At 42.2% G+C, this 27439-nt stretch overlaps 1 protein-coding gene across 1 annotated transcript in view; it reads right to left on the reverse strand.

Annotated features, from left to right (window-relative positions):
• Positions 1-7941: 7941 nt before the first annotated feature.
• LOC141332847 (peroxisomal succinyl-coenzyme A thioesterase-like) overlaps positions 7942-27439 on the reverse strand; it is a 65739-nt gene continuing 46241 nt past the window's right edge. The window contains exons 10-11 of the mRNA XM_073837806.1: positions 8170-8311; positions 7942-8057 (exon numbers count right to left, since the gene is read on the reverse strand). Coding sequence (XP_073693907.1) covers positions 7942-8057; positions 8170-8311 — 258 coding nt within the window. The remainder of the gene's footprint in view (positions 8058-8169; positions 8312-27439) is intronic.

Below are 27439 nucleotides of genomic sequence, written 5' to 3' on the forward strand. Positions count from 1 at the left end.
TTGGAACAGAAAAGAGCATTCCCACAAATGGAAGCATAGCATCCAAAATGTCTTAGTATGCTAAAACATTAATGTTTCCCTTCACTCGTATTAAGGTGGCTAGCCCAACCCCTGATAAACAAGCCAATACCATCATTCCTTTTCTACTAAACTATGTGTTGGCACAATGTCAGGCAAGACTTGTCCAAACAGAGAAGCATGTTTCATCACACCACAGAGTAGAGTGTAACTGGGTTAAAGGCATACCTTTAAAATAGATGTGCTTATCACTATGCCCATAATTTATGACTGCATAGGATGGAGCAACAGATTTTGTGTGAAAAAGTGATTTATGTTGTATAAAAATCTTATATGAGGTGGCAAGGATTAGGCAAAATATTCATGAATTTTAGCGTTTCTAATTTGCTACTTAAATCTACAACATTTCTAAAAACATCAGATATTAGATCAAGTAAGCACAGAATTATGGGATGATTTTAGACTAAAAAACGATTAATACAGTGGTTCTTAATTCCAGTCCTCTTCCAGTAAGTTTCGTCTGTGTGTGAAAATGCTGCATGCAGTGGCGTAGAACAAATTTGTGAATGAATGTTCTGAAGTGTAGTAAACTTCAACGGATTTCCCGTGCTCAGGGTGTAGGGAGCAATGAACACTACACAGGGACCATGTCAATCAGAACACAGTTCATGCGCAGAGCTCACTTCTAACGAGTTGTTATTTTCACAAAAAAGTATTCTTGTAGCTTCATAAAATTACGGTTAAACTATTGATGTCACATGGACTATTTTAACAACGTTTCTGGAACTTGAATGTGGAAGGACCCTGACTGTCAGTGGAGGACTAGAAGCTCTTAATTTGCGTTTGGCAAATTGTCCCTATTTGGGCACAAATCTGTAACCGTACTGGTTATTTTAAACTGGGCCTGCTACAGGATATCCTTGCTGGACATTGTGTTCAAAATCTTTTCCCAACATATTTACACAATACGATTCACCACAAAGTTCAAGTTTAAGTTTATTTATAAAGCACATTTAAAAACAACAAGCGTTGTACCAAAGTACCAAAGTGGTGTACAAAAACATTATTAAATAATATTTTAAAAAAAAACCTGATAAGATGCTATGACATCATTTTAGTACCACGTTAAAAAATAACAAATATAAAAAATTATGAGAATAAAGTCGAAATATTTTGAGAATAAAAGTCCGAATTACGAGAATGAAGTCGAAATCAAGCGACAACCTCCCGCTCTCGCTACTGAAACCAACACGGAAGTGACTTAAACTGCAATTCAATCCCATAGACTCCCCATGTTAAAATGCTCAACCTTGCAGCAGTAAAAAATATGTTTACAGCCTGGTACAAAAAGTGGTTTTGGTCTATATAGCTAATTTTGCTCTCAAAATATTATTACTTTATTCTTGTAATTGCTACGAATTAATTCTCGTAATTTTGACTTTATTCTCAAGACATTTCAACTTTATTCTCCTAATTTCTACTTTATTTTCAAAATATTTTGACTTTATTCTCGTAGTATTTCGACTTTATTAGGGCCCGAGTACTGCGGTGCGAAGACCCTATTGGAATTGCTCTGTTTATTCTCATAGTATTTCGACTTTATTCTCCTAATATTTAGACTTCATTCTCATAATTTTGACTTTATTCTTGAAATATTACGAGACTGTTCTCATAATTTTGACCTTATTCTCAAAGTATTACAACTTTAATCTCATAGTATTTTGACTTTATTCTTGTAATTTCGACTTTATTTTCAAAATATTATGACGTTATTCTTGAAATTTGACTTTATTGACAAAATAATGAAGTCAGAATCAAAGACAACACCTATAGGTACTTGACTCTGTTGTGCAGTGTTAAAGACAGGGAACCTAGTTAATTTCGAATATTAGCGACACCCAGTGAAGATCCAAATGCAATGCCCTCAGTTTTGTCTTCATTTAGCTTTAGGAAGTTTTCTGATAACCACATTTGAACTTCCTCCGGACAGGAGATAAGATTTATGATGGCGTTTCTATTGCTAGACTTGACAGGAAGGAAAAAATGTGTATCGTCAGCATAACAGCATAATATTTGATATATAATGTATAAACAGAGCATAATATATAAACAGAGGACTCAAAATGGAATCTTGTGGGGCTATGAAATATGTTTCTCAAGCCAGGATCATTTTAAGAACAGCAGATAGATACCATGAGGTAACTCAAACTGAACTATTTCTTACTCTGCTTTCTCTTTAATTCAAAATTGAGGGGTGCTTCTGGTGTCCGGGAAGAACATATCACTAAAATGAAATATAATGAAATAAACCATGTAACAGTTAGTGTCTGTTACACTGTAAATAGCATCTATTGCCCTCTGTGCCAGCTACTGGTGGTCTAGAAACTGAAAACAAAGAAATCAGTTTTAATGCACACAGTTGTTTGCACTGTAATATTATCCATTGCAATGAATTAAAAAGGAGATGACTCATTTTATTTAAGAGTGCATACATGCAGACAGTTGTGCAAGCAGCCTTGCATATGCTAAACACAGTTACTGTACTATAACTGTCTCTTACTAGCCTGTTTAGACAAGCCCTACATAAAAAAACAGGACCTGCAACCCATTTAACAAAATGACATTGATAAAATGTTGAGTTTTTATACAAACAATAATTTTGGTTGAGGTTGACATTTCAATATTTAAAGTATGCTGGATCAACAAATATTTTTATTAAAGCTGACAGCACACAATGGTGGAGACAGGGGTACTAAACTAACATTGATTTTTTGCCAAATACCACAACATAATTAAATCGGTTTAGTCGTTTATCTTTGAGAAAAGCAGCTAAAAAAAACACCCATTGTGGTTTGAAATTCCCATGATTAAGAAAAACCCAGTATGGCGCTGTATGTGCACTTTCAAGTAATCTGACTGATGCTTTTTAATTAAAGAGAAAACAGGTGCATCCTATACACATTGAGTCGACAGAGTTGACACATCTGATGGATTGTGAACCCTGTAGTTGTCATGAGTATCCTTATGTTTCTTGTCGTTTGCCTTTGTTTTGCACTGCTTGTCATTTGGTTTCTCCCGCTGTCTTCCCCCGTCTGTTTGTGATGATTTGGTTTAGTCCTGTTATTAGTCCTCGTTTGCTCATTATCTGTATCACCTGTGTTTTCTTGATTAGTTTGCCTTTATAAGTCTGTCTTTGAGTTTTGTCTTTGTCGGTCATCGAATGTAGTAAGTGTGTGGAAACCCCCTGTCTTTTTCCTTGAATATCAAGATTAAAAGTATCTATCATTTAAGTTTGACTCTCGTCTCGTCTAACCAGCACCAGGCTATTACAGTATGACCGACCTAAACTGCAGCGCTGAGGAACGCCTGTGGAGCTTGAGGCAGAGCGGTCGGGAGTTGGAACGGTATGTGGAGGATTTTCTTGAGCTTTATCATCGGGTGAGCTGGCCCGACGCCTCCATTGGCATTGTGTTTCTGTTGGGGTTGGATGAGGATACAATTCGTTGTGATCTCTCTGTCCATGATCTTTCGTTTGTCGAGTTAGTGAATATTACTCTCTGTTTAAATGGCTCCTTTTTCGAGGTGGAGCTAATAGAAAATAACGATCCGATCCGAAGTCCAACCCCCTCAGAAACACAGTACCGTGCACCGGCTCACCCAACGCCAAGTGCCTCTACATACCGGTCCAACCGTTCAGACCGCCTGCCTCGCCCTCAACATCCGGCAACCATCCAGAGCTCCATAGGCTTCCTCAGCCTAACACCGCTGGCCACAGATCCTGATCTTCCGGTCGAGGTGACCGCTACCCCGGACACCGCCGTCAGGATGGCCAGCGCTCCCGATATCTCGGCCAAGATGGTCGACATTATGGACAATGTGGAAGCGGATTTAATAGACTGGTTTGGAGAAGTAATTTCCTACCCTCCTGAGTTCCCGCTGGTTCCGCCCAGGCGTCCTGAGTTCCCGCTGGTTCCGCCCAGGCGTCCTGAGTTCTCGCCAGTTCCGCCCAGCCGTCCTGAGTTTCCGCTGGTTCCGCCCAGCCGTCCTGAATCTCCGCCAGTCTCATCCAGTCGTCCAGAATCCCTGCTGGTTCCGCCCAGCCATCCTGATCCTCCGCTGATCCTGTCCAGTCCTCCTGAACTTCCGCTGATTTCGCCCAGCCCTCCAGTGACTGCGCCGCCAGAGCGCCCTCCAGTGACTGCGCCGCCAGAGCGCCCTCCAGTGACTGCGCCGCCAGAGCGCCCTCCAGTGACTGCGCCGCCAGAGCGCCCTCCAGTGGCTGCGCCGCCAGAGCGCCCTCCAGTGACTGCGCCGCCAGAGCGCCCGCCAGTGACCGCTCGCCCAGAGCTAACTCATTCTGTGTCTTCGCTGGAGACGCCCAGCCTTCCTGAATCCCCGCTGGGGTCGTCCAGCCGTCCAGAGCCCGCTCCTCGAGAGCGCCGTCCAGAGCCCGCTCCTCGAGAGCGCCGTCCAGAGCCCGCTCCTCGAGAGCGCCGTCCAGAGCCCGCTCCTCGAGAGCGCCATCCAGAGCCCGCTCCTCGAGAGCGCCGTCCAGAGCCCGCTCCTCCAGAGTGCCGTCCAGAGCCCGCTCCTCCAGAGTGCCGTCCAGAGCCTTCGCTGGTCCCGTCCAGCCGTCCAGAGCCTTCGCTGGTCCCGTCCAGCCGTCCAGAGCCTTCGCTGGTCCCGTCCAGCCGTCCAGTGTCTCAGCTGGTCTCTTCCTGCCGTCCAGTGTCTCAGCTGGTTCCGTCCAGCCGTCCAGAGTATCCCCCCTATAAACTGATAAATCTCCCCAAGAAAATTTTTTTGGGGGGGCTACATACCCCTAGTCCACGTTGCCTGGCCAAGGACTAAGGCCAAGGCCACGGGGGCTGCCCAGTCATGGCCATATGAACTCCTAACCCGGCCATGGCTTCCTGACCCACCATGGCCATACGAACTCCTGACCCGGCCATGGCCTCCTGACCCACCATGGCCATACGAACTCCTGACCCGGCCATGGCCTCCTGACCCACCATGGCCATACGAACTCCTGACCCGGCCATGGCCTCCTGACCCACCATGGCCATACGAACTCCTGATCCGGCCAGGGCCTCCTGACCCACCATGGCCATACGAACTCCTGACCCGGCCATGGCCTCCTGACCCACCATGGCCATACGAACTCCTGATCCGGCCAGGGCCTCCTGACCCACCATGGCCATACGAACTCCTGATCCGGCCATGGCCCCCTGATCCGCCATGGTTTCCTGTCCCGCCCTGGAGGCCTCCCCAACCCAGGAGGGTCCTGTCCCGTAGCGGCCTCCAGGGCGCCCGCACTCCCTCCCTGGTGTTTCCGTCACGGCGCGGGACGCGCCTACCGGGAGGGGGGTGTAGTGTCATGAGTATCCTTATGTTTCTTGTCGTTTGCCTTTGTTTTGCACTGCTTGTCATTTGGTTTCTCCCGCTGTCTTCCCCCGTCTGTTTGTGATGATTTGGTTTAGTCCTGTTATTAGTCCTCGTTTGCTCATTATCTGTATCACCTGTGTTTTCTTGATTAGTTTGCCTTTATAAGTCTGTCTTTGAGTTTTGTCTTTGTCGGTCATCGAATGTAGTAAGTGTGTGGAAACCCCCTGTCTTTTTCCTTGAATATCAAGATTAAAAGTATCTATCATTTAAGTTTGACTCTCGTCTCGTCTAACCAGCACCAGGCTATTACAGTAGTCATTATTGTAGTCATTTTAATTATCAAATACATTCAATCAATCAATTACTGTATTACAACAAATGCAACAAACAATAAGTATGTTATTGTTTATAAAGCTTTTATTCAAGATTCACATTTAGTATTTGGATATATCATTGGAACACAAATTATTTATTTTCTCTCATCTCAGAACAGTTTGTCTGCTGTGCATCTGCTATGGCAACAAGGGAACTTTTAAAGAGTTAAATGAACAAATAAAACAATTACTTGTTACCTCTTTTCATTTACATTTACTAGCATCTTAATATAAATGATCAAAATACAAACAAACTGTATTACGTACAGTGATGGGAATAACAGCGTTATTAACGGCATTACTTTTTCAGTAACAAGTAATCAAACAAATTACTGTTACAATGCTGTTACCGTTTCTGACAACCCTGAAAGCACACGTTCATCTTGGAGACATCTATGTGCATTTGCAAGACATCTGCATGATGTAGTTTGCTCATCTACAATACGTCTATTGGACATTTCCTATCAGATGTCAAATAGACGTCTATTAGATGTCTTTAAGATGTTTATGAATTAGAATGTATGTAAAACTGACATCTTACAGATGTCTGCCAGATGTTTGTACACAGCAGATGCTTTCCAAATCAAGAGATCTTTAACAGATATCTTGCAGATGTATGTGTGCTATCTGGGAATAAAATGCAGTTTACTATACTTTTCACATTGTGTTCTTCTTCTGAGGTAAATTCTGGCTTATTCCTCTTTACGCGTCTTCTCCCAGAAACTATAAGTAACTGTGAACGGAGGTGAGGTAGACTGAGACAGCAGAGAGCACACCCTGTTTGTTTAATTTTATTTTACAAAAGCACATTTTTAAAATGACGAGCATTTTTTGTTCTTTTCGCGGTCATCAAGAAAAAGCCAAGACCACATCGGGCGGCTTTCAACCCCAGAGGGTTAACAGTGTTGCTGTGGGATGTTTTTCATGTAAGTGTCATAGATTTGATATCATAAAGACAAACTTAAACTGAATGGGATAATTCTGTTAAATACATTATATTATTAATAGGGATGCACCGAAAAGAAAATTCTTGGCCGAAACCGAAAACCGAAAAAGAGGAAACCAAGGCCGAAAACCGAAACACCGAAAGAATTATGCCAATTATTAGTACCATTGCATTTATGGCTATGACTGTGTACTAATCTTACTAAAATCAAGGCACTGCAATTGCATAAATTAATATTAAAGTTTCAAAGAATAAATCAATTATATTAATTTAAACAATTATTTTCAATCAAGTATTATATTACTTAAATAACATATACATATATATACCTTTGTTTAATTGTTTAAATTTTTATAACACATTATCTTGTGGATCCATCAGTTCACATTTACAAGTCTACGTGTTTCTCTTCCAGCAGGAGGCGCTATCAGAATGCTAGTACACTTGAAATTCCGGCATTACAAGTTTTGCAAATCGCTATCCGTGGGTCTTTCTCAGATATACTGAAATACGTCCACACCGCAGACGTGTTGCTTAAGACAAGCACGTGCACGCCGCGGTTTCTGTTTGCGTCACCATACTGTTTCGGCCATGTTGTTTCGGTGATAAAAATCTTTCGGTGGCCGAATATTCGGTGCATCCCTAATTGTTAATCCTGCTAATAGCAGTTACAATTGCTGGACATGTTTTGTCCCGTGTCTCAAGAATTGGTGAAATTTCAAACAATTGTTTTTTTTTTTTTCTTTGTTTTGCAAGCTTGTTTTTGTGTTTAAAGTTAAAATTTAGTGTCTGTTAAAGATCTCTTGATCTGGAAAGCAACTGCTGTGTACAAATATCTGGCAGACATCTGTAGGATGTCAGTTTTACATACATTTTAATTCGTAAACTTCTTAAAGACATCTAATAGACATCTATTTGTCTGATAGGAAACATCCAATAGATGTATTGCAGATGAGCAAACTAAGTCTTGCAGATGTCTTGCAGATGTCAAATAGACGTCTCCGAGATGTACGTGTGCTATCAGGGGTGTTCTCTGAATATCTTGGCTCACATACTTCCCTACAATGTAGTAGATGAAAACAGTATGTGACACAAGAAGTATGTCAGAATTCACAGTACCCAGATGGACACTTTACTATCCCATGAGGCCACTGGAGAGTACCACAAACACTGCATCAATGCATAATTTGAAAACTGTTACATTTAAATGGTTGACACTTAAAATGAAGTCACCGATGCTGAAAGATGCTGCCCCAAAAATGCTAATATCTTCTTCCATGCATCCTCTTGTGCGTATGTGTGTGGTTTAGTCTTTCCACCCCATAGCACGACAACTGCACACGTTCAAAAACACAATCAAAAATAAAGTCTAAACATAAAATTAGAATTGACATTGAGATGGCTCATAAACTAGATGAATTGAGACAGTAGATCATGCATTCATACCTTTCTCCTTTGACCAATGTAGTTTAAAGGTAGATGCACGGAAGTGAGGTGAGTATGGAGGTTCAATCTGATGACCTGTATCAGGATACGTCAGGATTTCCAACAAGTGCCGATTTCCTGCTTTTTCCATCATCATCTCCATCTGGATTTAAAAGGTCAACAGTTAAAATACATATTTTTCATAGAAAAACCCTTCAAAACTGCACATTTTGCATGTATCCTTAAACACACTTGATTCAACTCATCAGTACAGACTCTAAGACTTGAAATGGATGTGTCAGACAAAGGAGACTTGCAAAATGCGAAAGGCTCTAGGAACATGGTTGGGAACCACTGCTATAGTGTACAAGTCAAAGACAACCGTGGGAATGAACAAAAACCTCTATTTGATATTGGATAATAGAGAAAACATTGGGAGAAACCAGGCAACATCAGTGGGACAGTTCTCCTCTGGATATACTTAGCTCAAAGCAAACAGATGATAGGAGTGAGCAAATTATTATAAAAAACGTATTTACTTACGCTAATTAAATGTTTACCACAAGACTTGTGATGCACGCTAACAAAGTAAATAGGGTAAAGTAAAGATTTCATGCAGACTTTAATGAACTTTTGAAGTTTGCTTTGTCACAGTAGACAGCAATGTTTAGTAAACAGAAGACAGAACTGAAAAAATATATAACATTGTTATTTACTATAGTTAATTAAAAAAAGTTGTCAGCTGTAGGCAATGAGATGACAATCATTTAGGAGCAGAGTTTTACAGGGTTTTTATAACAGGTGAGAAAATACCCTGAAGGGGAAAAAGCTGAACACCCCTGGTAACAATCACATAGACATGAGGGTGCATGATCACAAATACTGTCAATTCAGCAGAAAACATGGTAGGATTGTCATGAACCAATGAAAATCACTATGCCACGGCAAGGCATTGGCTGATGGCACAGGTGCCGCCTCAACGCTCTTATGTCACCATCCTTTTACTGGTGAATGCACCATATGCACATATATATGCACATATAAACTATGTATTCTGTTAGTTTTGCAAATTGGTATGCTTTGTTGGGTCATGAAGAAATATAGAGCTGAGTATCATCAGCATAACAGTGAAAGCTAGCCCCGTTTTTCCTCATGAGGGTAACATGTAAAGTGAGAAAAGTAACGGTCCAAGTACTGAGCCTTTAGGTACTTCATACTGCACTTGAAATCAGTATGATACCTATTTATTTACTTATATGCCAATGCACTTCCGCTAATACCAAGGTCATTTTTCTAGTCTATTCAAAAGAATGTTGTAATCAACAGTGTCAAACACAGTGCTAACATCCAATAGCACTTATAGAGAGATAAAACCACAATCAGATGATAAGAGCAGGTCATTTGTAACTCTGATGACAGCAGCCTCAGTACTATGATACGGTCAAAATCCTGACTGGAAATCCTTACAGATGCCATTTTTTTTTTCTAAGAAGAAATACAGTTGTAGGGATAGTGCCATTTCTAGTATTTTTGATTTGGACATCAGTCTGTAATTAAAAAGCACTTTCATAGAAAGGGATCTTATATTTAATAAGCCAAGCTTTATCATTTGTTTGTCTTTATTATATCTGTTTTTATTTGTTGAACATCAATTAAATTGTTACCCTTAATTGGTTTGAATATCTCATATATTTGCTAGTTCGGTGAACAGACACAGTCTCTATAGTATTATGTATATTTAGATAAAGAGTCTCTCTGTGCTCTCTGAAGCCTGTATAGAAACAGCAGTTGATTGTCTGATGGTGCTGTTAATAATCCTTGAAACAGTGTTACTGTCACAAATACAGCCTCTGTGGTTCCCTCTGATCACCACCAGCGGGAACCATCTCCTGATTACTAACCCATTTTGAACTCCATTTCCCACAATCCCCGTGCCTGGGACTGATCACCTTCACAGGTGTCACTCATCTTCAAGGACTATTTAAACCAGCTTTTCCTACCTCTCCTCGCGAAGTTTTGTTTTGCTGTGCTGACAATTCTGAGCTTTTTTCCCTGTATCCTGTCTTGTTGGTTTATTTACTTGGACTGTTTGTCATCTCTGACCCATTGCTGCCTGCCTTTCAACCTTGTGCTTTGTTTATCTGGATTATCTCTCTGTCTGCCTGCCGCTTGCCCTGATTTCACGTCTGTCCTACAGTTACGATTTATGATCTGTTTGCGTTGTTGCATCTACTGTTTTTGACCCACGCCTGTTTGACTATTCTTTTGGAGTATCTAATAAAGCTGCAAATGGATCCCAATCAGCCTGAGTCTCCGTCACAGAAGACTTCGCCTCACACAGATCCAGCGGCTTTACAACAGCTCTCCACAGAGTTAAGCGCTCAAGCCTCCGTCTTGGCTGTACATCAACAACAGCTCGTTCGACTCACCTCGCTCATGGAAGAGTTGGGTAAAACACTTCAAGCCATCCGCCCGTTACTAGCTGAACGCAGCTTCCTTCCGCCCAGCCAGCCGCCATCAGCCGCCATTTCCACACCGCCGATCACCACAGCCAGTCCACGCTTGGTATTCCCCGAGAAGTTTGACGGGTCGCCCACCAAATGTAAGGGTTTTTTACTCCAATGCACCATGTTTGTTAAACAACAGCCATTACTATATCCCACTGATGACAGCCGCATAGCCTTTGTTTGCTCCCTGCTCACGGGAAAGGCTTGATATTGGGCGACCGCAGTTTGGAATGAGGATTACGCTACGTTTCCCTCCTTCACTGACTTTCTGCAACACTTCAGGGAGGTGTTCGAGCATCCAACGGGCAGTAAAGAGGTTGGTGAGCAGTTACTAGCACTTCGACAAGGAAAGAGCTCCGTCGCTGAATATGCTTTAACGTTTCGTACACTCGCTGCTCAGACTGTCTGGCAAGAAGCTCTTCTTAAACTGCTGTTTCATAAGGGATTGAATACCGATCTGCAAACTGAACTGGCATGTCGGGATGAGGATAAAACTCTTGATCAATTCATCGAACTGGCCATACGGGAGGACAATGTGGTGAGAGTTCGACGGCCCTTCCGTCAATCAAATCCCACAGTTACACAGACACCTAAAACGGAACCCATCCTTTGGGTCCCGATCAGATACAATTCACCACTCAGGACATCTCACTCACCATCGGAGTCTGCACACAACCCGATCATCCTGGGCCTACCCTGGCTAGAATCACACAACCCCAGTATCTCTTGGACGGACAAATAAATTATTCAGTGGTCTGACTCCTGCCATCAACGTTGTCTACCTCCATCACTTCAATCCACATCTCTGAAGGAACCACAATCAACACCACTCCCAGAGGTATACCGGGATTTGGCTGAAGCCTTCAGTCAGTCCAAAGCCACTCATCTACCACCCCATCGGCCCAGTGACTGTGCTATAGATCTTCTACCAAGTACAGTTCCACCGAAGGGGAGGTTGTTTTCGCTATCTCAACCCGAATCAGAGGCTATGCAGGCATACATTGATGAAGAGTTAGCCAAGGGGTTCATCCATCGCTCTACCTCACCAGCATCCGCAGGATTCTTCTTCTTAAAATTTTAATATGAAGCAAATGTCCATCACGCCTGGCTCTTAGGTTTCTGCCAACACATCACCAAACTCCCCCCACACCTCCCTGCCCCCGAACAGATGGAAGGTACAGCTCTCTATAGCTTAATCGGACATGTTTTAAGTATTTAACATGCCTCATGCTTTTCTTATGTGTTCTCCCCAGACAACATTCAGTGTATTCTCCAGATGGTGTTGTGAAACGTGAGGAGCTATGTTCAAGTCCAGAAGCTTGCTTTGCAATTTCTTTAAGTTTTTCATGGTTTTGTTTGTCTTGGCATGCACTCTCATGTCTGTGTAATGTAAACAGGAATGTTTTCCTAGCAAGCCACCATACCTGTGGTTACCCTGCATTTCTACCTGTTCTTACCTTCAGGATATTTTTTTTACCTTAATAAAAACCCCATCAAACTCTGTCATTGCCTTTCTCATTGCCTGTGATGTGACAAGTTTTGTAATATTCTTTCTCCCTTGTCTAATTAATCATTCTTTTTACCTGTGTTCCCCTGATTGTCCCATGTACTGTAGTCTGTGCATTCCTCCTTTGTCGGGTCTACTATGTGATGTACTAGTGTATTCTCCTGTTCCTGGTGTGGATTACTCCTTGTGTTTTGGATTTATTAAAGACTTGTTTTGCTTATTCCCGTCTCCGTCATTCCTTCTGGCACAGTTCATAACACCTGGGGTTTGGCAAGTTGTGTATTTTTTTTGTTTGTTTGTTTTAAATATTTGCACATATGGCACATATGGCACATTTGATAATATTAACCCTCTGGGGTTTGTTCAAGAACGCTAACACGGCGGCGCGAAGAAACGTGAGGAGTGAGCGTAAGAGCGTAAGAGTAAGAGAGAGATTTGATGGTGTCCTGAGTATTTAAACTCAGCTTTTAAGTCGGGGTACTGCTGGTTTATCCGCCCAAACCATAAATCACAATGTTATCTGATCAGTCCTGTGGTCCCAATTTTCCCACTCTTTGCAAAGAAATTTGGACATGATTTCTATAACAAGACTATAATACATTATACAAAGAATTGAATTACAGAAACATTTCGAGAATGCAATTTCGAGCTCAGGCATACCAAACACCAATATAAACCATTAAGCTATTCAATAGTTATTAAAAAGGACATACACAATAAGTGATTAAAACATACTAGGCAAATGTATGGGTTACAAAGAGGATTGGAAGTTATGCATAGAAATGATGAGTTGCTCATAAGTTCTTTTAGCATAATTTTAGGTGCATATATACATCAATAGGCAGTTTTCTGTGCCGTATTGGGAATGTGAGGATGTGTTCTGTGAAGAACAAAAGGTCAAAAGGGTGTAGAAGGAATTTCAGTCTGTGGATGGGGGAGTGTACCAACCAAAATCAAGGATTTTACTCATGTGATGTTCAAGATGTGCATGTCTTTGACCATTAATCTTGGTTACTTGCCCCAAATTTGACAATCTCCTTCCTTGGAATGATCAACAAGTGTCCTTTTGTGTTAATGTTGCAAGTTCCTAGTTGGTTAGGTTTGCTTCAAGCTGGCTGGCGCCAGGGTATCACATGACAAATTTTACGACAGGAGTCTTGTCATGCTGGGTCTCTTGTGGAATTTGGGGTCTGTAGAAGTGTTTCAAAACTTCTAATTGAATCGCCTGAATTGTCTGATTCGCGCTGAGATCCTACATATCCCCCTTTCGCTAGGTGATGTGTTGTTGGCAGAAGACATCAACGAGCGCTGGAGAAACAAAGGCAGAAGAAGCAGACACAAACACAGCAAACAACAAGACAACACTTCCAGGACAGTTACTGTACTGGTGCAGGGCATTACGTTATTCGGGTAAATTTAGTACCTGGAAAATGGTCGAATTCACCTAGAAACTGTTGTTCAAATTTGTTTTCGTATAATGATCCTTTGATCAAATTTTGTGATTAAATCTGTTTGTTTCTTTTAGGTTTTAAATTTAGAGACGTTCACCTTAGTTTTTGGTGACATCATCTGTGGAAAAATGATTTGGCCTATCTTGCATGGGGCTCTCTGGCTCTCATTCAGTTTAGAGTGGTTTGCGGATATTAGGTGTGGCAAGTCAATCCTAATATCAGACCTTTGACCCTTGTAGGGTGGCTAGGAGTTTCACCTGCTAAAGCAACAGGGGAAGGAAAGGGATAGGTAAAGGAAAAAAAACAAAGCAAAGAAAAATACCTGCAGGTTTTCCTAGTCTGGGTTGCAACTACTGTTGAGCTAGGATGGCAGGTGCAGCTAAGGTGTCATGTACCTTAACATAGTGTCCAGTGTTCTACCTGGGGTGAGGATAGTTGCATGTTTCTCATGGTGGATGTAAAACTATGTTAAGCTAAGATTTGAATATTCTACTCGTGGGAAGAATATATTTGTCGAATGTGCTATCAGTGGGTGTGGTTATCTCTGGGTGTAGGTAATGTTGTGAGTGTTAATTGTGTAGTGTATGTATGGTCAGATCTGTTTTAGTCTGTTTTGGCTCCCCCCTTTTCTTGTATGTCAGTGAAGATGCTCTCTGCATCCTTGGCTTGGATGAGGGTGTGTCCAGATGGGGGTCAGTCCAGCTAGGCAGGAAGTTCTTTTGCAGACAATTGGAGGTAGTTTGCCATGGCTGTGTGAAGCTGGGGTGCAAAACTTTGTCTCCTATGTTGCATTCCACTTGTGATGCCTTCTAGTTGTGGCAGACTTTCTGACCTTCTGTGCTTTGGTGGTTGCTGTTGCACAGACATGAATGTGGTTCTTGGAGTTGAAGTTCATTTGACAGTTTCTTTGTAAGTGATGGATGACTGAGGTGATGTTCTTTGGTACCTCAGAGTTTTCGTCAGCGGTTGGAGAGACTTGTTAGTTCTGGGTGTTTGTTGAACAGGTGCTTGTCATCTCTGAGATGGTGGCGTACCAGGTGATCGCCGGCCTTCCGTTCTGTCGCTGGTCACAGCGAGCATGACATCTGTTTCTAGTCATTCATGGTTAGCTGGTTTTCAAGGAACCCTTTCAGTTGTTTTATGACTGGTTCCATGTCTTCTGAGGGTGAACAGTCTTGTTCTTGTGTAAACTTAGCACTGTGGACATCTGAGTTTTACTGATGTGGGTTTTGTCTTTGCTTACCCCCTCTAGTTGCTGTTGGACGAGCCGGTCGATTGGCTTTGTGCGTCCAGTTAGGTTTCCAGCTAATTCTTTCTTTTGGGTTTCTTGAGAAGCGTGGCTGGTCCCATGGCTTTTTCCAGCAGTTGGGCTGATAGCTGTTGTGGACATGGGGCTCACGTTCCCTGTGCTCTTGATGGAAGACTCGGGTGTTGTGATGCCACTGGGTGTCGTCCAGTGCATGGCTTGAGTCTTTGGTGACAGAGTTCAAGAGTGTGGATGTTTTGTTACCTTTCTTTGAGGCCAACTTTTGCTTGGTGTAGGCCTTCTGTGTTAGATCGCGCAACTGTTGGATGGTCATGGAGCGCGGACAGGCCATGACGCCGAGATGACGACTGACTCCAGGGTGAAGATTTTATTAGGAAAAGGGTTTTGAAGTTTACCTCTTCTTCAAGGTCAGGTTCGTTGTGTGCACCGAAGTAAGCTTTTCGTAGCTGGTTATAGTAGGCTTGTGGAGTCTCTTGTCGACCTTGTTTGGTCTCCAAGGCAGTTACCATCCATATTCAGACTCAGGGTCTGTAAACTCTTTGATCAGGACCTTACAAAGTAGCTAATAGTTTGACTTTGTGTGACTAAGTTGTCGATCTATGAAGTTTCGTACCTCGACACTTGATGTTGCTCTTAGGAGGTGCAACCTGTCTCTGTCAGTCACATGAGGTCTCATTTCTAAATGAAAATTAATATCTTGCAGGTGGGCCTGAATGTCGTGGCCCTCTTTGGAGTTCAGGTTGAACTGGCTGATGCTTTTAGACAGCTTGTTGAGGTCTTTGATGGTCAACCACTGTGCAGCTCCAAGGTCTGCTTGGATGGGGTCTCTGCTTTCAGTGACAGGAAAGAGTTGTGTGGCGAAGGCCAGTGAGGTTTCGGGTGGTGGCCTTTCGCTTCTTTCGTTGGATGCCAGTTCTTGGATGTGAGACTTAGCTCTGCTCAGCAGTGGCGAGGCTGAGATATGCTTCTCTCTTCTTGGCTCTTGCTTCAGCTCATTGAGTTCTTTTTTGATCATGTAGAGCTCATCGTTGGCATCATGTAGATGTTGGGTCAGATTGTCTATTTCAGTGCTGTACCTTTCAAGGTGGTTTTCTAAGGCACTGATTTCAACATTCTTGTCGCTGATGTCGTTCTTGGCTTTCTCTAGTCTGTTTACCAGGTCTCCTTTGCTTGTTGTTGGTCAAGTTGAGCTGCTGCCAGGGCTGCTTGGAGCTTCTTAACTTGTTCCGTTGTTTCCTGCTCCCTCTCGTTGGGTGCTTTGAGTTGATCTTGAACTTTCACTTCCAGCTTGTCTATGCGGCGTTGGGCACGAGACAGCTCCTCTTAGAGGTGGGTGATGTGCTTGTCGCTCAGTTTCAGCTGGGTTGTGAAGGCATAGCTTAGGGAGCTGGTGATTTTGACTAGCTCCTCGTGGTTGTTGTTCTGGCTTGAATCTTGTGTCAGGAACCTTCTCATTAAGAATAATAACAGTTCAAAGGTCTTGGGGGTGAGGCTGTCCGTCATGCCTCTCAGCCAAGTGTTCACATCTTCCCCATGGGCAAGGGGGTCTGCAGTCTGTGGCATGTTGGCATGCTGAGGAGAAGGGAGACTGACACGAATCTGTGTGGGGTAGAAGCCTATGTGTGGTGGGACAACTAAGTGTTGTGTCAGTGATTGTGAACCCCTAATGAAGTGTGGTAATGACAGTGTTGGTCTCAGGGTGTCTAGGTAGACTAGGGATGTGAAGACTTCGTCGGTCTAATGAGGAAGAGGAAAAAAATGAGAAAAAGCATTTCTTTCATGAGATTTTGCATTTCATTCACTTAGAATCGACTGATGGTTCTTACAGGTCCCTGCAAATGTGAGGAGTAAAGAAAGAAGAAAGCAGGAGAGACTTGAGTAGAAGGGAAGGGAAGGAGACTCAGTAAATTCAGTGGATCGGGTCCATGCACAGGCTGCGTGGCTGTTATACCCAACTACGAGTAGAGCGTTGTTTATAGTTGTTGCACAACTAATGAAACAACAATAAAATTTGAATGAAAGAGTTGTCTTTCTAATTTATTTGAACTCGTAGTGAGGGATAACAATGTCTCATATTAAGGCTCAGGTGTGTCGTCCCCAAGCTAGGATACAAGGAGGTAAAGGAGAAAGGTAAGGTAAAGTGAAATTAAAAGTAATAAATGGCAAAGTAATCAAAATAAAATTAAATGCAGGAGGAAATAAAAATAATAAATAAATAAAATGGAGGTTAATTGTATAACCAAGAAAGGAAGAAATAGGGGTAAAAACGCAATGAAGTAATGAGCAGTGATGGGAATAACGGCGCTATAAATAAACGGCGTTACTAACGGCGATACTTTTTTCAGTAACGAGTAATCAGACGAATTACTGTTTCCCCCGTTACAACAGCGTTACCGTTACTGACAATAAAATCCGTGTTACTATAACTGAGAACACTGAAGCGGTTTTCATGCGAGCAGCGTCTCTCTCAGCCATAGGACCTCTCTTTCTCTGAGGTGTGTGTGTTTGTGTGTGTTCGGGGCCGGGGCGGGACACATAACCAGTGATGATGATTGGTGTGTCTGTAAACGTGGTGTAACTGAGAACGCGATGATTGGCTTAGATTGAGTAAATTTCCATTGTTTGCCAATCAGAGGCAGGGTAGTGCGGGTGAAGCACACGCACACTGAAGCACACGCACGGTCAGTCGCACACACCAACATCCAGGACTCACAACGTTGGCAAGTCCAACAAGTTCAAAGGTAGTTTTTGCAAACTGGAAGTATAATCACTCGCTGAGGTGAAAAGCAAAAATGTTTTTGTAACGTGCAACTTTTGCCCAGGAAAAAAGAGTCTCTCTGCGTCGGTGACAAGTAATTCAAATCTACTGAAGCACCTCACATCGTCACATGCCGACACAAAATTAATTTAATAATAATAATTATTATTAATGTTTGTTTTTGGTACATTTCTTCAGAAGCATAATTTATATTTAGACTTATTTGTTGACGAATTGTGGTCTGTGCAATAAATATTTAAAGTTCTAAACCATCTATTGTGCTTTATTGTTCCACTATAGTAATGATATTTATAATAATATGTTGAATTTGATAGTTGTCTCTCACGTTGTCCCACAACAACATTAAAATAGTGTAGGTTAGTATACAATGTTTTATATTTATTGTATAGTTATATTAAATTAGATTTTTTTTAAAGTAACGCAATAGTTACTTTGCCTGGTAATTAGTTACTTTTATAATGATGTAACTCAGTTACTAACTCAGTTACTATTTGTGAGAAGTAACTAGTAACTATAACTAATTACGTTTTTAAAGGTACGTGCCCAACACTGGTAATGGGTAAGTGTGATTCTGAATAGAATCTGCTGATAGGGGTAGCAAATCAATTAGGTAAAATAAGTTAACCTTAACTTTCAAAGTTCAAGGCTTATTAATACCTAAAATGATTGGCCTAAAAGAGAGAATACTGGAAATAATGATCATATGAAATGACCAAATGAGGAAATAGGTAGGTTAAGTAGGTTAAGACTTCCGAGTCACCATCGTAACTACGGCAACCAAAACAAACAATAGTGGACTAAGCACATGAAACATTACATTGCAAGTTCAGTTAAGCATGTTACATGAAATGGCGACGCATTTCAACACTGTACAAATAACAACACCACTTCTAGTTGGTTTTGCAATGTGGCGCTTTAAACTCTTAAGTTCGTTAAGAGTTGGATTTAAACTTTAAGTGGCTGCTTGGCGCTGCTAATGAGGAAACAAAATAATAACCATCTCTGCGGATCGTAAATCTCCGTGCCAGTTTCTCTGAGCATGTAAACACAACACAACAGGTTTCATTCGCTGTTGGCTCAAAGTTAAACTTTACTTGATCAAGCTTTTAAAACACTCCCATTCATATCGCACTGTTCCACTTAGTGAACAGACACAATCAGGCAAGCATTATTTCTAATGTTTAACCAAGGGAGTCGAATAACATAGTTGATTTGACAATGGAACACACATTAACAATTAAACTATGAATAATAAGGCCTTTAAAATAGATTGAGGAACACGCTCAACTATTCTTTATCTGTCGATTTATTTTCCCTTTTAATTACTGCAGTTTAGTTCTGTTCAGCTAACGGTGACTGAGATTCCCTGGCCGGGAGTATAGCAATTGAATGACACTGGAACACGCAATGACATTAATTCAACTATAAATTAGGCATTACAGAAATGAGGGACACGCTCAATTTTGACCTTATTGTATGATCTCAGACCTTAACTTTAAACTAACTTACTACAGTTTAAAAGTAGAGAGGCGGTCTCGAGTTACTGCCCTCTGCATTCATTCAAGTTCATTCATTCCAGCGTTCATTCATTCAGGCGGCCACGCGCTGCTTATGTCACACACACACACACACACACACACGTACAGTCTAGACTCAGAAGCTTTCATCCGCAGAAATAGAAAATATTAAATAACTTTGTTTATGCTTACAATTTAGATTAAACTGCCCGCATTCTCCACCAAAATGTAGTGATAATGTACATTTAATTTAGCTCAAAGGGAATCGATCATGATTCAAAAGGGAATGTTCAGAGTCGACTCGCGATTCATTGAACGAGCCGTGTGACAGAAACTCTGCAATGGATACTACTATCCAGAATATAGTGAAAACACTATATATTAGCACAGTAGCAAAATCAGCAGTTTAAGACATTAACTTGTAAGCACGAAACACAAGATACTTATCTTTTCTAATAAAAATATGATTTTATTGGATAAACCTAAGACATACAAACTAATCTAACACATAAACACACGCATTCACACAAGTTGCAGAAAGAGAAAGTGAGGAAAGAATGAGTTTAAAGGAATGAAATATGAAGTCCCAAGTTTATAGCAATATGTGCAATTGCTTAGACCTGAACAACCATCAATCAAATAATTAGAGAAGAAACGCGAGGAGTGAGAGTAAGAGTGTAAGAGTAAGAGAGAGATTTGATGGTGTCCTGAGTATTTAAACTCAGCTTTTGGACACATCCCAAATGGTGTCCTGACCAATTAAATCATTGTCCTAAGTTGGGGTACTGCTGGTTTCTCCACCCAAACCATAAATCACAATGTTATCTGATCAGTCCCGTGGTCCCAATTTTCCCGCTCTTTGCAAAGATAAATTTGGACATGATTTCTATAACGAGACTATAATACATTTTACAAAGAATTGAATTACAGAAACATTCTGAGAATGCAATTTCGAGCTCAGGCATACCAAACACCAATATAAACCAATAAGCTGTTCAATAGTTATTAAAAAGGACATACACAATAAGTGATTAAAACATACTAGGCAAATGTATGGGTTACAAAGAGGATAGGAAGTTATGCATAGAAATGATGAGTTGCTCAGGAGTTCTTTTAGCATAATTTTAGGTGCATATATACATCAATAGGCAGTTTTCTGGGCCGTATTGGGAATGTGAGAATGTGTTCTGTGAAGAACAAAAGGTCAAAAGGGTGTAGAAGGAATTTCAGTCTGTGGATGGGGGAGTGTACCAACCAAAATCTCTAAGGATTTTACTCATGTGATGTTCAAGATGTGCATGTCTTTGACCATTAATCTTGGTTACTTGCCCCAAATTTGACAATCTCCTTCCTTGGAATGATCAACAAGTGTCCTTTTGTGTTAATGTTGCAAGTTCCTAGTTGGTTAGGTTTGCTTCAAGCTGGCTGGCGCCAGGTTGTCACATGACAAATTTTACGACAGGAGTCTTGTCATGCTGGGTCTCTTGTAGAATTTGGGGTCTGTAGAAGTGTTTCAAAACTTCTAATTGAATCGACTGAATTGTCTGATTTGCGCTGAGATCCTACAACATCAATCGAATCTGTAAAGGGTCTACTTATATTTGTATACACACATAATAACAACAAAGCTTTGTGGTTTTGTCAAATAAAGAAAAAAATAAAACAGGGTGCGCTGTCTGACGCCTTGGTCTTTGTGACCTTCATTTAGAAATGCGTCACTATAATTAACCGAAACTCAGTGAATACTCGATATGAGAGACATGAGAGATATATCTATAGAAAGCTTGACTACTTTTAAATGAAGCAAGTCTTATTGAAAACAAATGTTCTGTGTTAAAGTAATCTATATGAAACCAACGTACAGTTTTGCCCTCAGAGCTAGAGCTAACTATTGTTAATTTGATCATGCCCATGAGCAACTTTTGCTTTTGTTATTATAATAGGCCATGTGAGATGCATGGCATGTAAATGCCCACATCAGAGCAAACAAAGCAACAACACTTTTTCTTAAGTTCATCTCAGTTACTTCGTTTCTGGAAGAAGAAGCACTAAGAGGAAAGAGACAGAATTTACCTCAAAGGTGCGCTGAGAGAAATAAACTTTGAATTTATCTCAGATGCGGCAGCTTCATCATTTACATGAGCACGTTTTTTTTATTAACCTACTTAACTTAGCTGCCACATAACTTGTACACATTTTACTAGTTAGACTTTGTCCAAACTAAAATTCCTTAGTAAATGTATAATCAAATGAAACATTATGAAGTTTCATTCACTGCTTCTAAATGTCTCATGATGCCAGGATGTTTTTTTTCTGTTCTATAAAATGGACAGCAATATTATATAAAAGTAATATGAGTTATAATGTTAATAGCCTAATGTTAGAGTAAGAGTAATTAGACAAATCTTTGCTGTGATACACTGTTCGCGAATATACGTGCTGCTCACTTATTGTTGTAGCCCAGTTTGTGGTGAATACAGTGTTTTCAGATTTGATCCGTTTATATGTTTATAAGCAACTGAAAAAACACAAATGTCGGGGCATGTTAAAACTTGTTACTAGTTACTGTGTTCTAAAATACGATACATAAGATTTGATGTCAAGTCAAGTCAAGTCAAGATTATTTATGCAGCGATTTTTACAATACAAGTTGTGTCAAAGCAACCTTACAGTATTAAAATAATAAAGTAAAATGTCAATAATAATGCAAGAGTTCCATACTGCATCAAAGTCAAATTGGAGAGGACTCATCTGGTTCCTGTGGCCTTGTGTGACGGTGGCCGTTTAGGGTAGGAGTTCTTTCTTGATGATCTGTCTCTGGGGCTCATCTAGTTGACACGGGAATCCGCTGACATTCGGCTGTAGGTGTTGATCCACCATCTGCTCTTGGATTGGACTGGATCTGGGGGACTGCAGTGACCATCTGATCTGGATACGGACTGGATCTGGTGGCTATGGTGACCTGGGAATAAGAAACAAACAGACTAATATTAATGTAGATGCAAGAGTTCCAAGTTGCCACAAAATCAGATAGGAGAGGACTCATCTGGTTTTCGCTGTCTTGCGTCGATGGCCGTCTAGGTGATGAGGTCTTCACTGATGATCTGTCTTTGATGTGGTCTCTGCTGACATTCAGGGCTGTAGAGGATATCTCTGGGTGCTGATGGGTACGGACTAGATCCGGGAGACTGCAGTGACCGTCTGATCTGGAATACAGGTGGCTACGGTGACCTCTGAATAAGAAGGAAAGATACTAATATTAGCGTAGATGCCATTCTTCTTCTGATGCAACGAGCACATCAGGTGTTATAGGAAGTGTCCCTGGTTCCGGTTGACCTAAATAATGCAGCCTAACAATCCTTTAACGGATTTGGATTATGAAATGTATTAAGTGTAGGCCAGTTTAAAGAGATGGGTCTTTAATCTAGATTTAAACTGACAGAGTGTATCTGCCTCCCGAACAGTTTGCGCTAAATGTGAAAAAGATCTGCCGCCCGCAGTTGATTTTGATATTCTAGGTACTATCAAATTGCTGGAATTTTGAGAACGCAGCGGATGTGAGGGACTATAATATGATAAGAGCTCGCTCAAGTACTGAGGAGCTAAACCATTTAGGGCTTTATAAGTAATTAGCAAGATTTTAAAATCTATACGATGTTTAATAGGGAGCCAGTGCAGTGTTGACAGAACCGGGCTAATATGTTCATACTTTCTGGTTCTAGTAAGAACTCTAGCTGCTGCATTTTGGACCAGCTGGAGTTTGTTTATTAAGCGTGCAGAACAACCACCCAATAAAGCATTACAATAATCTATCCTTGAGGTCATGAACGCATGGATTAATATTTCTGCATTTGACATCGTGAGCATAGGTCGTAATTTCAATATATTTTTTAGATGAAAAAATGCGTTTTTGCAAATGCTAGAAATGTGGCTTTTGAAGGAAAGATTGCTATCGAATAGCACACCTAGGTTCCTGACTGATGATGACGAATTGACAGAGCAGTCATTGAGTATTAGACTGTGTTTAAGGTTATTACATGCGGAGGTTTTAGGTCCAATAATTAACACCTCTGTTTTTTCAGAATTTAGCAGTAAAAAATTTCTTGCCATCCAATTTTTTATTTCAACTATGCATTCTGTTAGGGTAACATATAAAGTGTAAAAAGTAATGGCCCTAGTACTGAGCCTTGAGGTACTCCATACTGCACTTGTGATTGATATGATACCTCGTCATTCACTGCTATGAACTGATGCTGGTCAGATAAGTACGATTCGAACCAAGCCAGTGCACTACCACTAATGCCAACACAATTTTCAAGTCTATTTAAAAGAATATTGTGGTCAATAGTATCAAACGCAGCACTAAGATCCAGTAGTACTAATAGAGAGATGCATCCACGATCGGATGACAGGAGAAGATCATTTGTAACTCTAATAAGAGCAGTCTCAGTACTATGATTCGGTCTAAATCCTGATTGGAAATCCCCACAGATACCATTTTTCTCTAAGAAAGAACACAATTGTGAGGACACTACCTTTTCTAGTATCTTTGACAGAAAAGGGAGATTTGAAATTGGTCTGTAATTGTTTAATTCATTGGGATCAATTTGAGTTTTTTTAATTAGAGGCTTAATAACAGCCAGTTTGAAAGTTTTGGGGACATATCCTAACGATAGTGACAAATTAATAATATTCAGAAGAGGATCTATGACTTCTGGAAGCACCTCTTTTAGTAGCTTAGATGGAATAGGGTCTAACATGCATGTTGTCAGTTTAGATGATTTAATAAGTTTGTACAACTCTTCCTCTCCTATAGTTGAAATTGTATGGAATTGTTCCTCAGGAGATCTATAGCATATCTGATGTGATACTGTAGCGGATGGCTGTATAGTTACAATTTTATCTATAATAGTATCTATCTTGGTAGTAAAATAGTTCATGAAGTCATTACTGCTGTGCTGTTGGGAAAATTCAGTGCCTGTTGGTGCTTTACTCTTCATTAATTCAGCCACTGTATTGAATAAATACCTAGGGTTATGTTTGTTATCTTCTAAGAAAGATGAAAAATAATCTGATCTAGCAGTTTTTAATGCTTTTCTAGGATATGTTACATTCACGCCAGGCTGTACGGAAAACGTACTCGGTTACTTTCGTAACCTCGGTTCCCTGAGATACGGGAACGAGTACTGCGTCGTAAGACGCTTATGGGAAAAGCTCCTTTTCTCCTGAGACTGAAGTATTTCAATAACGCAGTGTAACTGCACGGCCATCGGTTCGTGCAGTGTTAAAGAAACGAACCAATGGCTCGGCAGCGGAGATGCACAAACCTATGGCGATGATTCGCGCCCGATCGCGCCAAAAGGGGCGGAGCATCTGGCTATATAAGCGAGCATTTTGCCATAGGGACTCAGGTACTTCGACTGAAGCGACGACTGAGTCGTGCAGCTACCTAGCACGGCCAGCAACGCAGTACTCGTTCCCGTATCTCAGGGAACCGAGGTTACGAAAGTAACCGAGTACGTTCCCTATCGATACTTTCACTCGTACTGCGTCGTAAGACGCTTATGGGGAACCAGTACAATCCCGCCGTTGCTAAGGTAGAGGAACGACAGACATGACCCTAGCACTAAAGGGCTAATAAGGGCCAATTGTTCCATCAGATAGTCTGATAAACATCCGTTCCAGGGAATAAGTACAACTTGGAGCTCAAGTGAGGCCAAGGCGCACCATATGTAACATACTGGTAACAGTTATACCACTATGCAGAAAGCACCCGAGTCTGTAAGACTGGGACGTCCAAATTGTAAAATCTAGCAAATGTGGACGGTGAGGCCCAGCCTGCCGCCGCACAAATTTCTGCGATAGAAACCCCGCTAGACCATGCCCAGGACGAGGCTATGCCTCTAGTCGAATGGGCTCTTACTCCCATGGGACATTGTAGGCCCAAAGAAGAGTAAGCCAACGTGATGGCTTCCACAATCCACTTGGATAACCTTTGTTTTGTGACTGAAAACCCTTTGGTGCGGCCACCGAAACACACAAACAGCTGTTCTGACTGCCTAAAAGGCGCAGAACGCTCCACATAGCATCTCAAAGCCCTGACGGGGCAGAGAGGATTAAATCCCTGGTCCTGCTCCGAAGGAGGAAGAGCCGAGAGGGAAATAATTTGGTCTCTAAAGGGTGTTGAGAGACTCTTGGGTACATACCCACGTCTTGGCTTCAGGATGACCTTAGAGTCATTCAGCCCGAACTCCAAGCATATGGGGCTCACAGAGAGCGCCTGTAGGTCACCCATACGTTTGACTGATGCCAATGCCAATAGCAGAGCAGTCTTCAACGTCAGGGGGCGAAGGCCTACGGACTGAAGCGGTTCAAAAGGAGGGTCCCTCAAGGCCCTCAATACTGTGGGTAAGTCCCAAGAAGGAACTGTGATGGGGCGAGGAGGATTAAGCCGCCTTGACCCCTTCAAAAAACGAACGACCAAGTCGTTCTTTCCCACAGATTGACCATTTATGAGATCGTGGAATACCGCTATAGCTGCCACGTAGACTTTGAGCGTAGAAGGGGATCAGCTCTTGCAGGAAGGACAATATCACCGATATGTCACATGAAATTGGATCTGCACCACGGGTGGAACACCAGGCGGAAAAGACAGACCACTTGAGATTGTAGAGCCGCCTCGTAGAAGGCGCTCTAGCTTGCGAAATAGTACTCAGGACCGACTCAGGGAGACTTAAAGGCTCCCGTCGAGAGCCCATACATGCAGCGCCCACAATTCCGGTTGGGGGTGCCATAGCGTTCTGTTTGCCTGTGTTAAGAGATCTCGTCTCAGTGGAACAGGCCACGGTGCTTTCGAAAGCATCCGGGGAAGGTCTGGAAACCAATGCTGGTTCTGCCAGAATGGGGCCACTAACAGGACTTTGAGTTTCTGTTCCCGTATTCGTCTGATGACCTGTGGTAACAGAGCGATTGGAGGGAACGCATATAACAGGAGATTGAGCCATTCTTGGGTCAATGCATCCTGTTCCTTCGAAAAATAGATTGGGCAGTGATAATTGTCTTTTGAGGCGAAAAGATCTACTCGTGCCTTGCCAAAGACAGCCCATATTTGCTGAACCGTTTGAGGGTGAAGCATCCATTCGTCTGAGGAGATGTTGCTCCGAGACAGCATGTCTGCTCCGTGGTTCAGTCTGCCTGGCACATGCGTTGCCCTTAGCGAGCGGAAGTGCCGCTGAGCCCATTTCAGAAGACGTTCTACTAACGTGAATAGACGTCTCGACGAGAGACCCCCCTGGTGGTTTATGTAGGACACCACTGTCATGCTGTCCGAAGGACTAATACATGGTGTCCCTTCAAGACAGGTAGAAGGGTGTGAAGGCCTAAACACACTGCTAGCATTTCCAAGCAGTTGATGTGAAGGCGGCTCTCTGCTTTTGACCATTGGCCGAAAGCAGGCTGGCCGTCGCACAGCGCCCCCCAACCTAAGTTGGAGGCATCTGTCGAGACTGCCTTCCTTCTGACTACCATGTCCAGGGAAACGCCCTGTTCCATCCACTGAGAGCTCTTCCAAGGAGCCAGGGCTGTTACACAGGCCCGATCTACCTTGATGCGTTGGCGTCCTAGACGCCAGGCTTGAGGAGGAACTTGGTTTCAGCCAGAACTGCAGAGGGCGCATTTGAAGCAAGCCCAACTGAAGTACTGGGGATGCTGAGGCCATAAGGCCGAGCATCTTCTGAAAGGTCTTGAGTGGGCGAAGGGCTCCTACTTTGAAGGAGGCCGCGAGCCTGCGAATGGCCTGGGCTCTTTGCGGCGCAACTGCTGCCTTCATTTGAGTTGAGTCGAAAACTGCTCCCAGGAACGCAACGCGTTGGCTGGGAGACAACACGCTCTTGGCGAAATTGACCCTGAGTCCTAGGCACTCTAAGTGGCTGAGGATTATGGATCTGTGGTGTATTAGCTCGTTCTCTGACTGGGCTAGAATGAGCCAGTCGTCGAGGTAGTTCAGGACGCGAATTCCCATCTGTCTCAAAGGGGAAAGCGCTGCGTCCATGCACTTTGTGAATGTGCGAGGAGCTAACGACAGTCCGAACGGAAGGACTGTATATTGATATGCCACTCCCTCGAAGGCGAATCTCAAGAATTGCCTGTGGTGGGGGGCGATCTGAATATGGAAGTATGCATCCTTCAGATCCAGTGAACAAAACCAGTCCCCTTTGCGTATTTGCGAGAGGATCTGTTTTAGTGTGAGCATTCTGAACGGCCG

This window comes from Garra rufa, chromosome 4, assembly GCF_049309525.1.
Source record: "Garra rufa chromosome 4, GarRuf1.0, whole genome shotgun sequence".
Taxonomy (NCBI): Eukaryota; Metazoa; Chordata; class Actinopteri; order Cypriniformes; family Cyprinidae; genus Garra; species Garra rufa.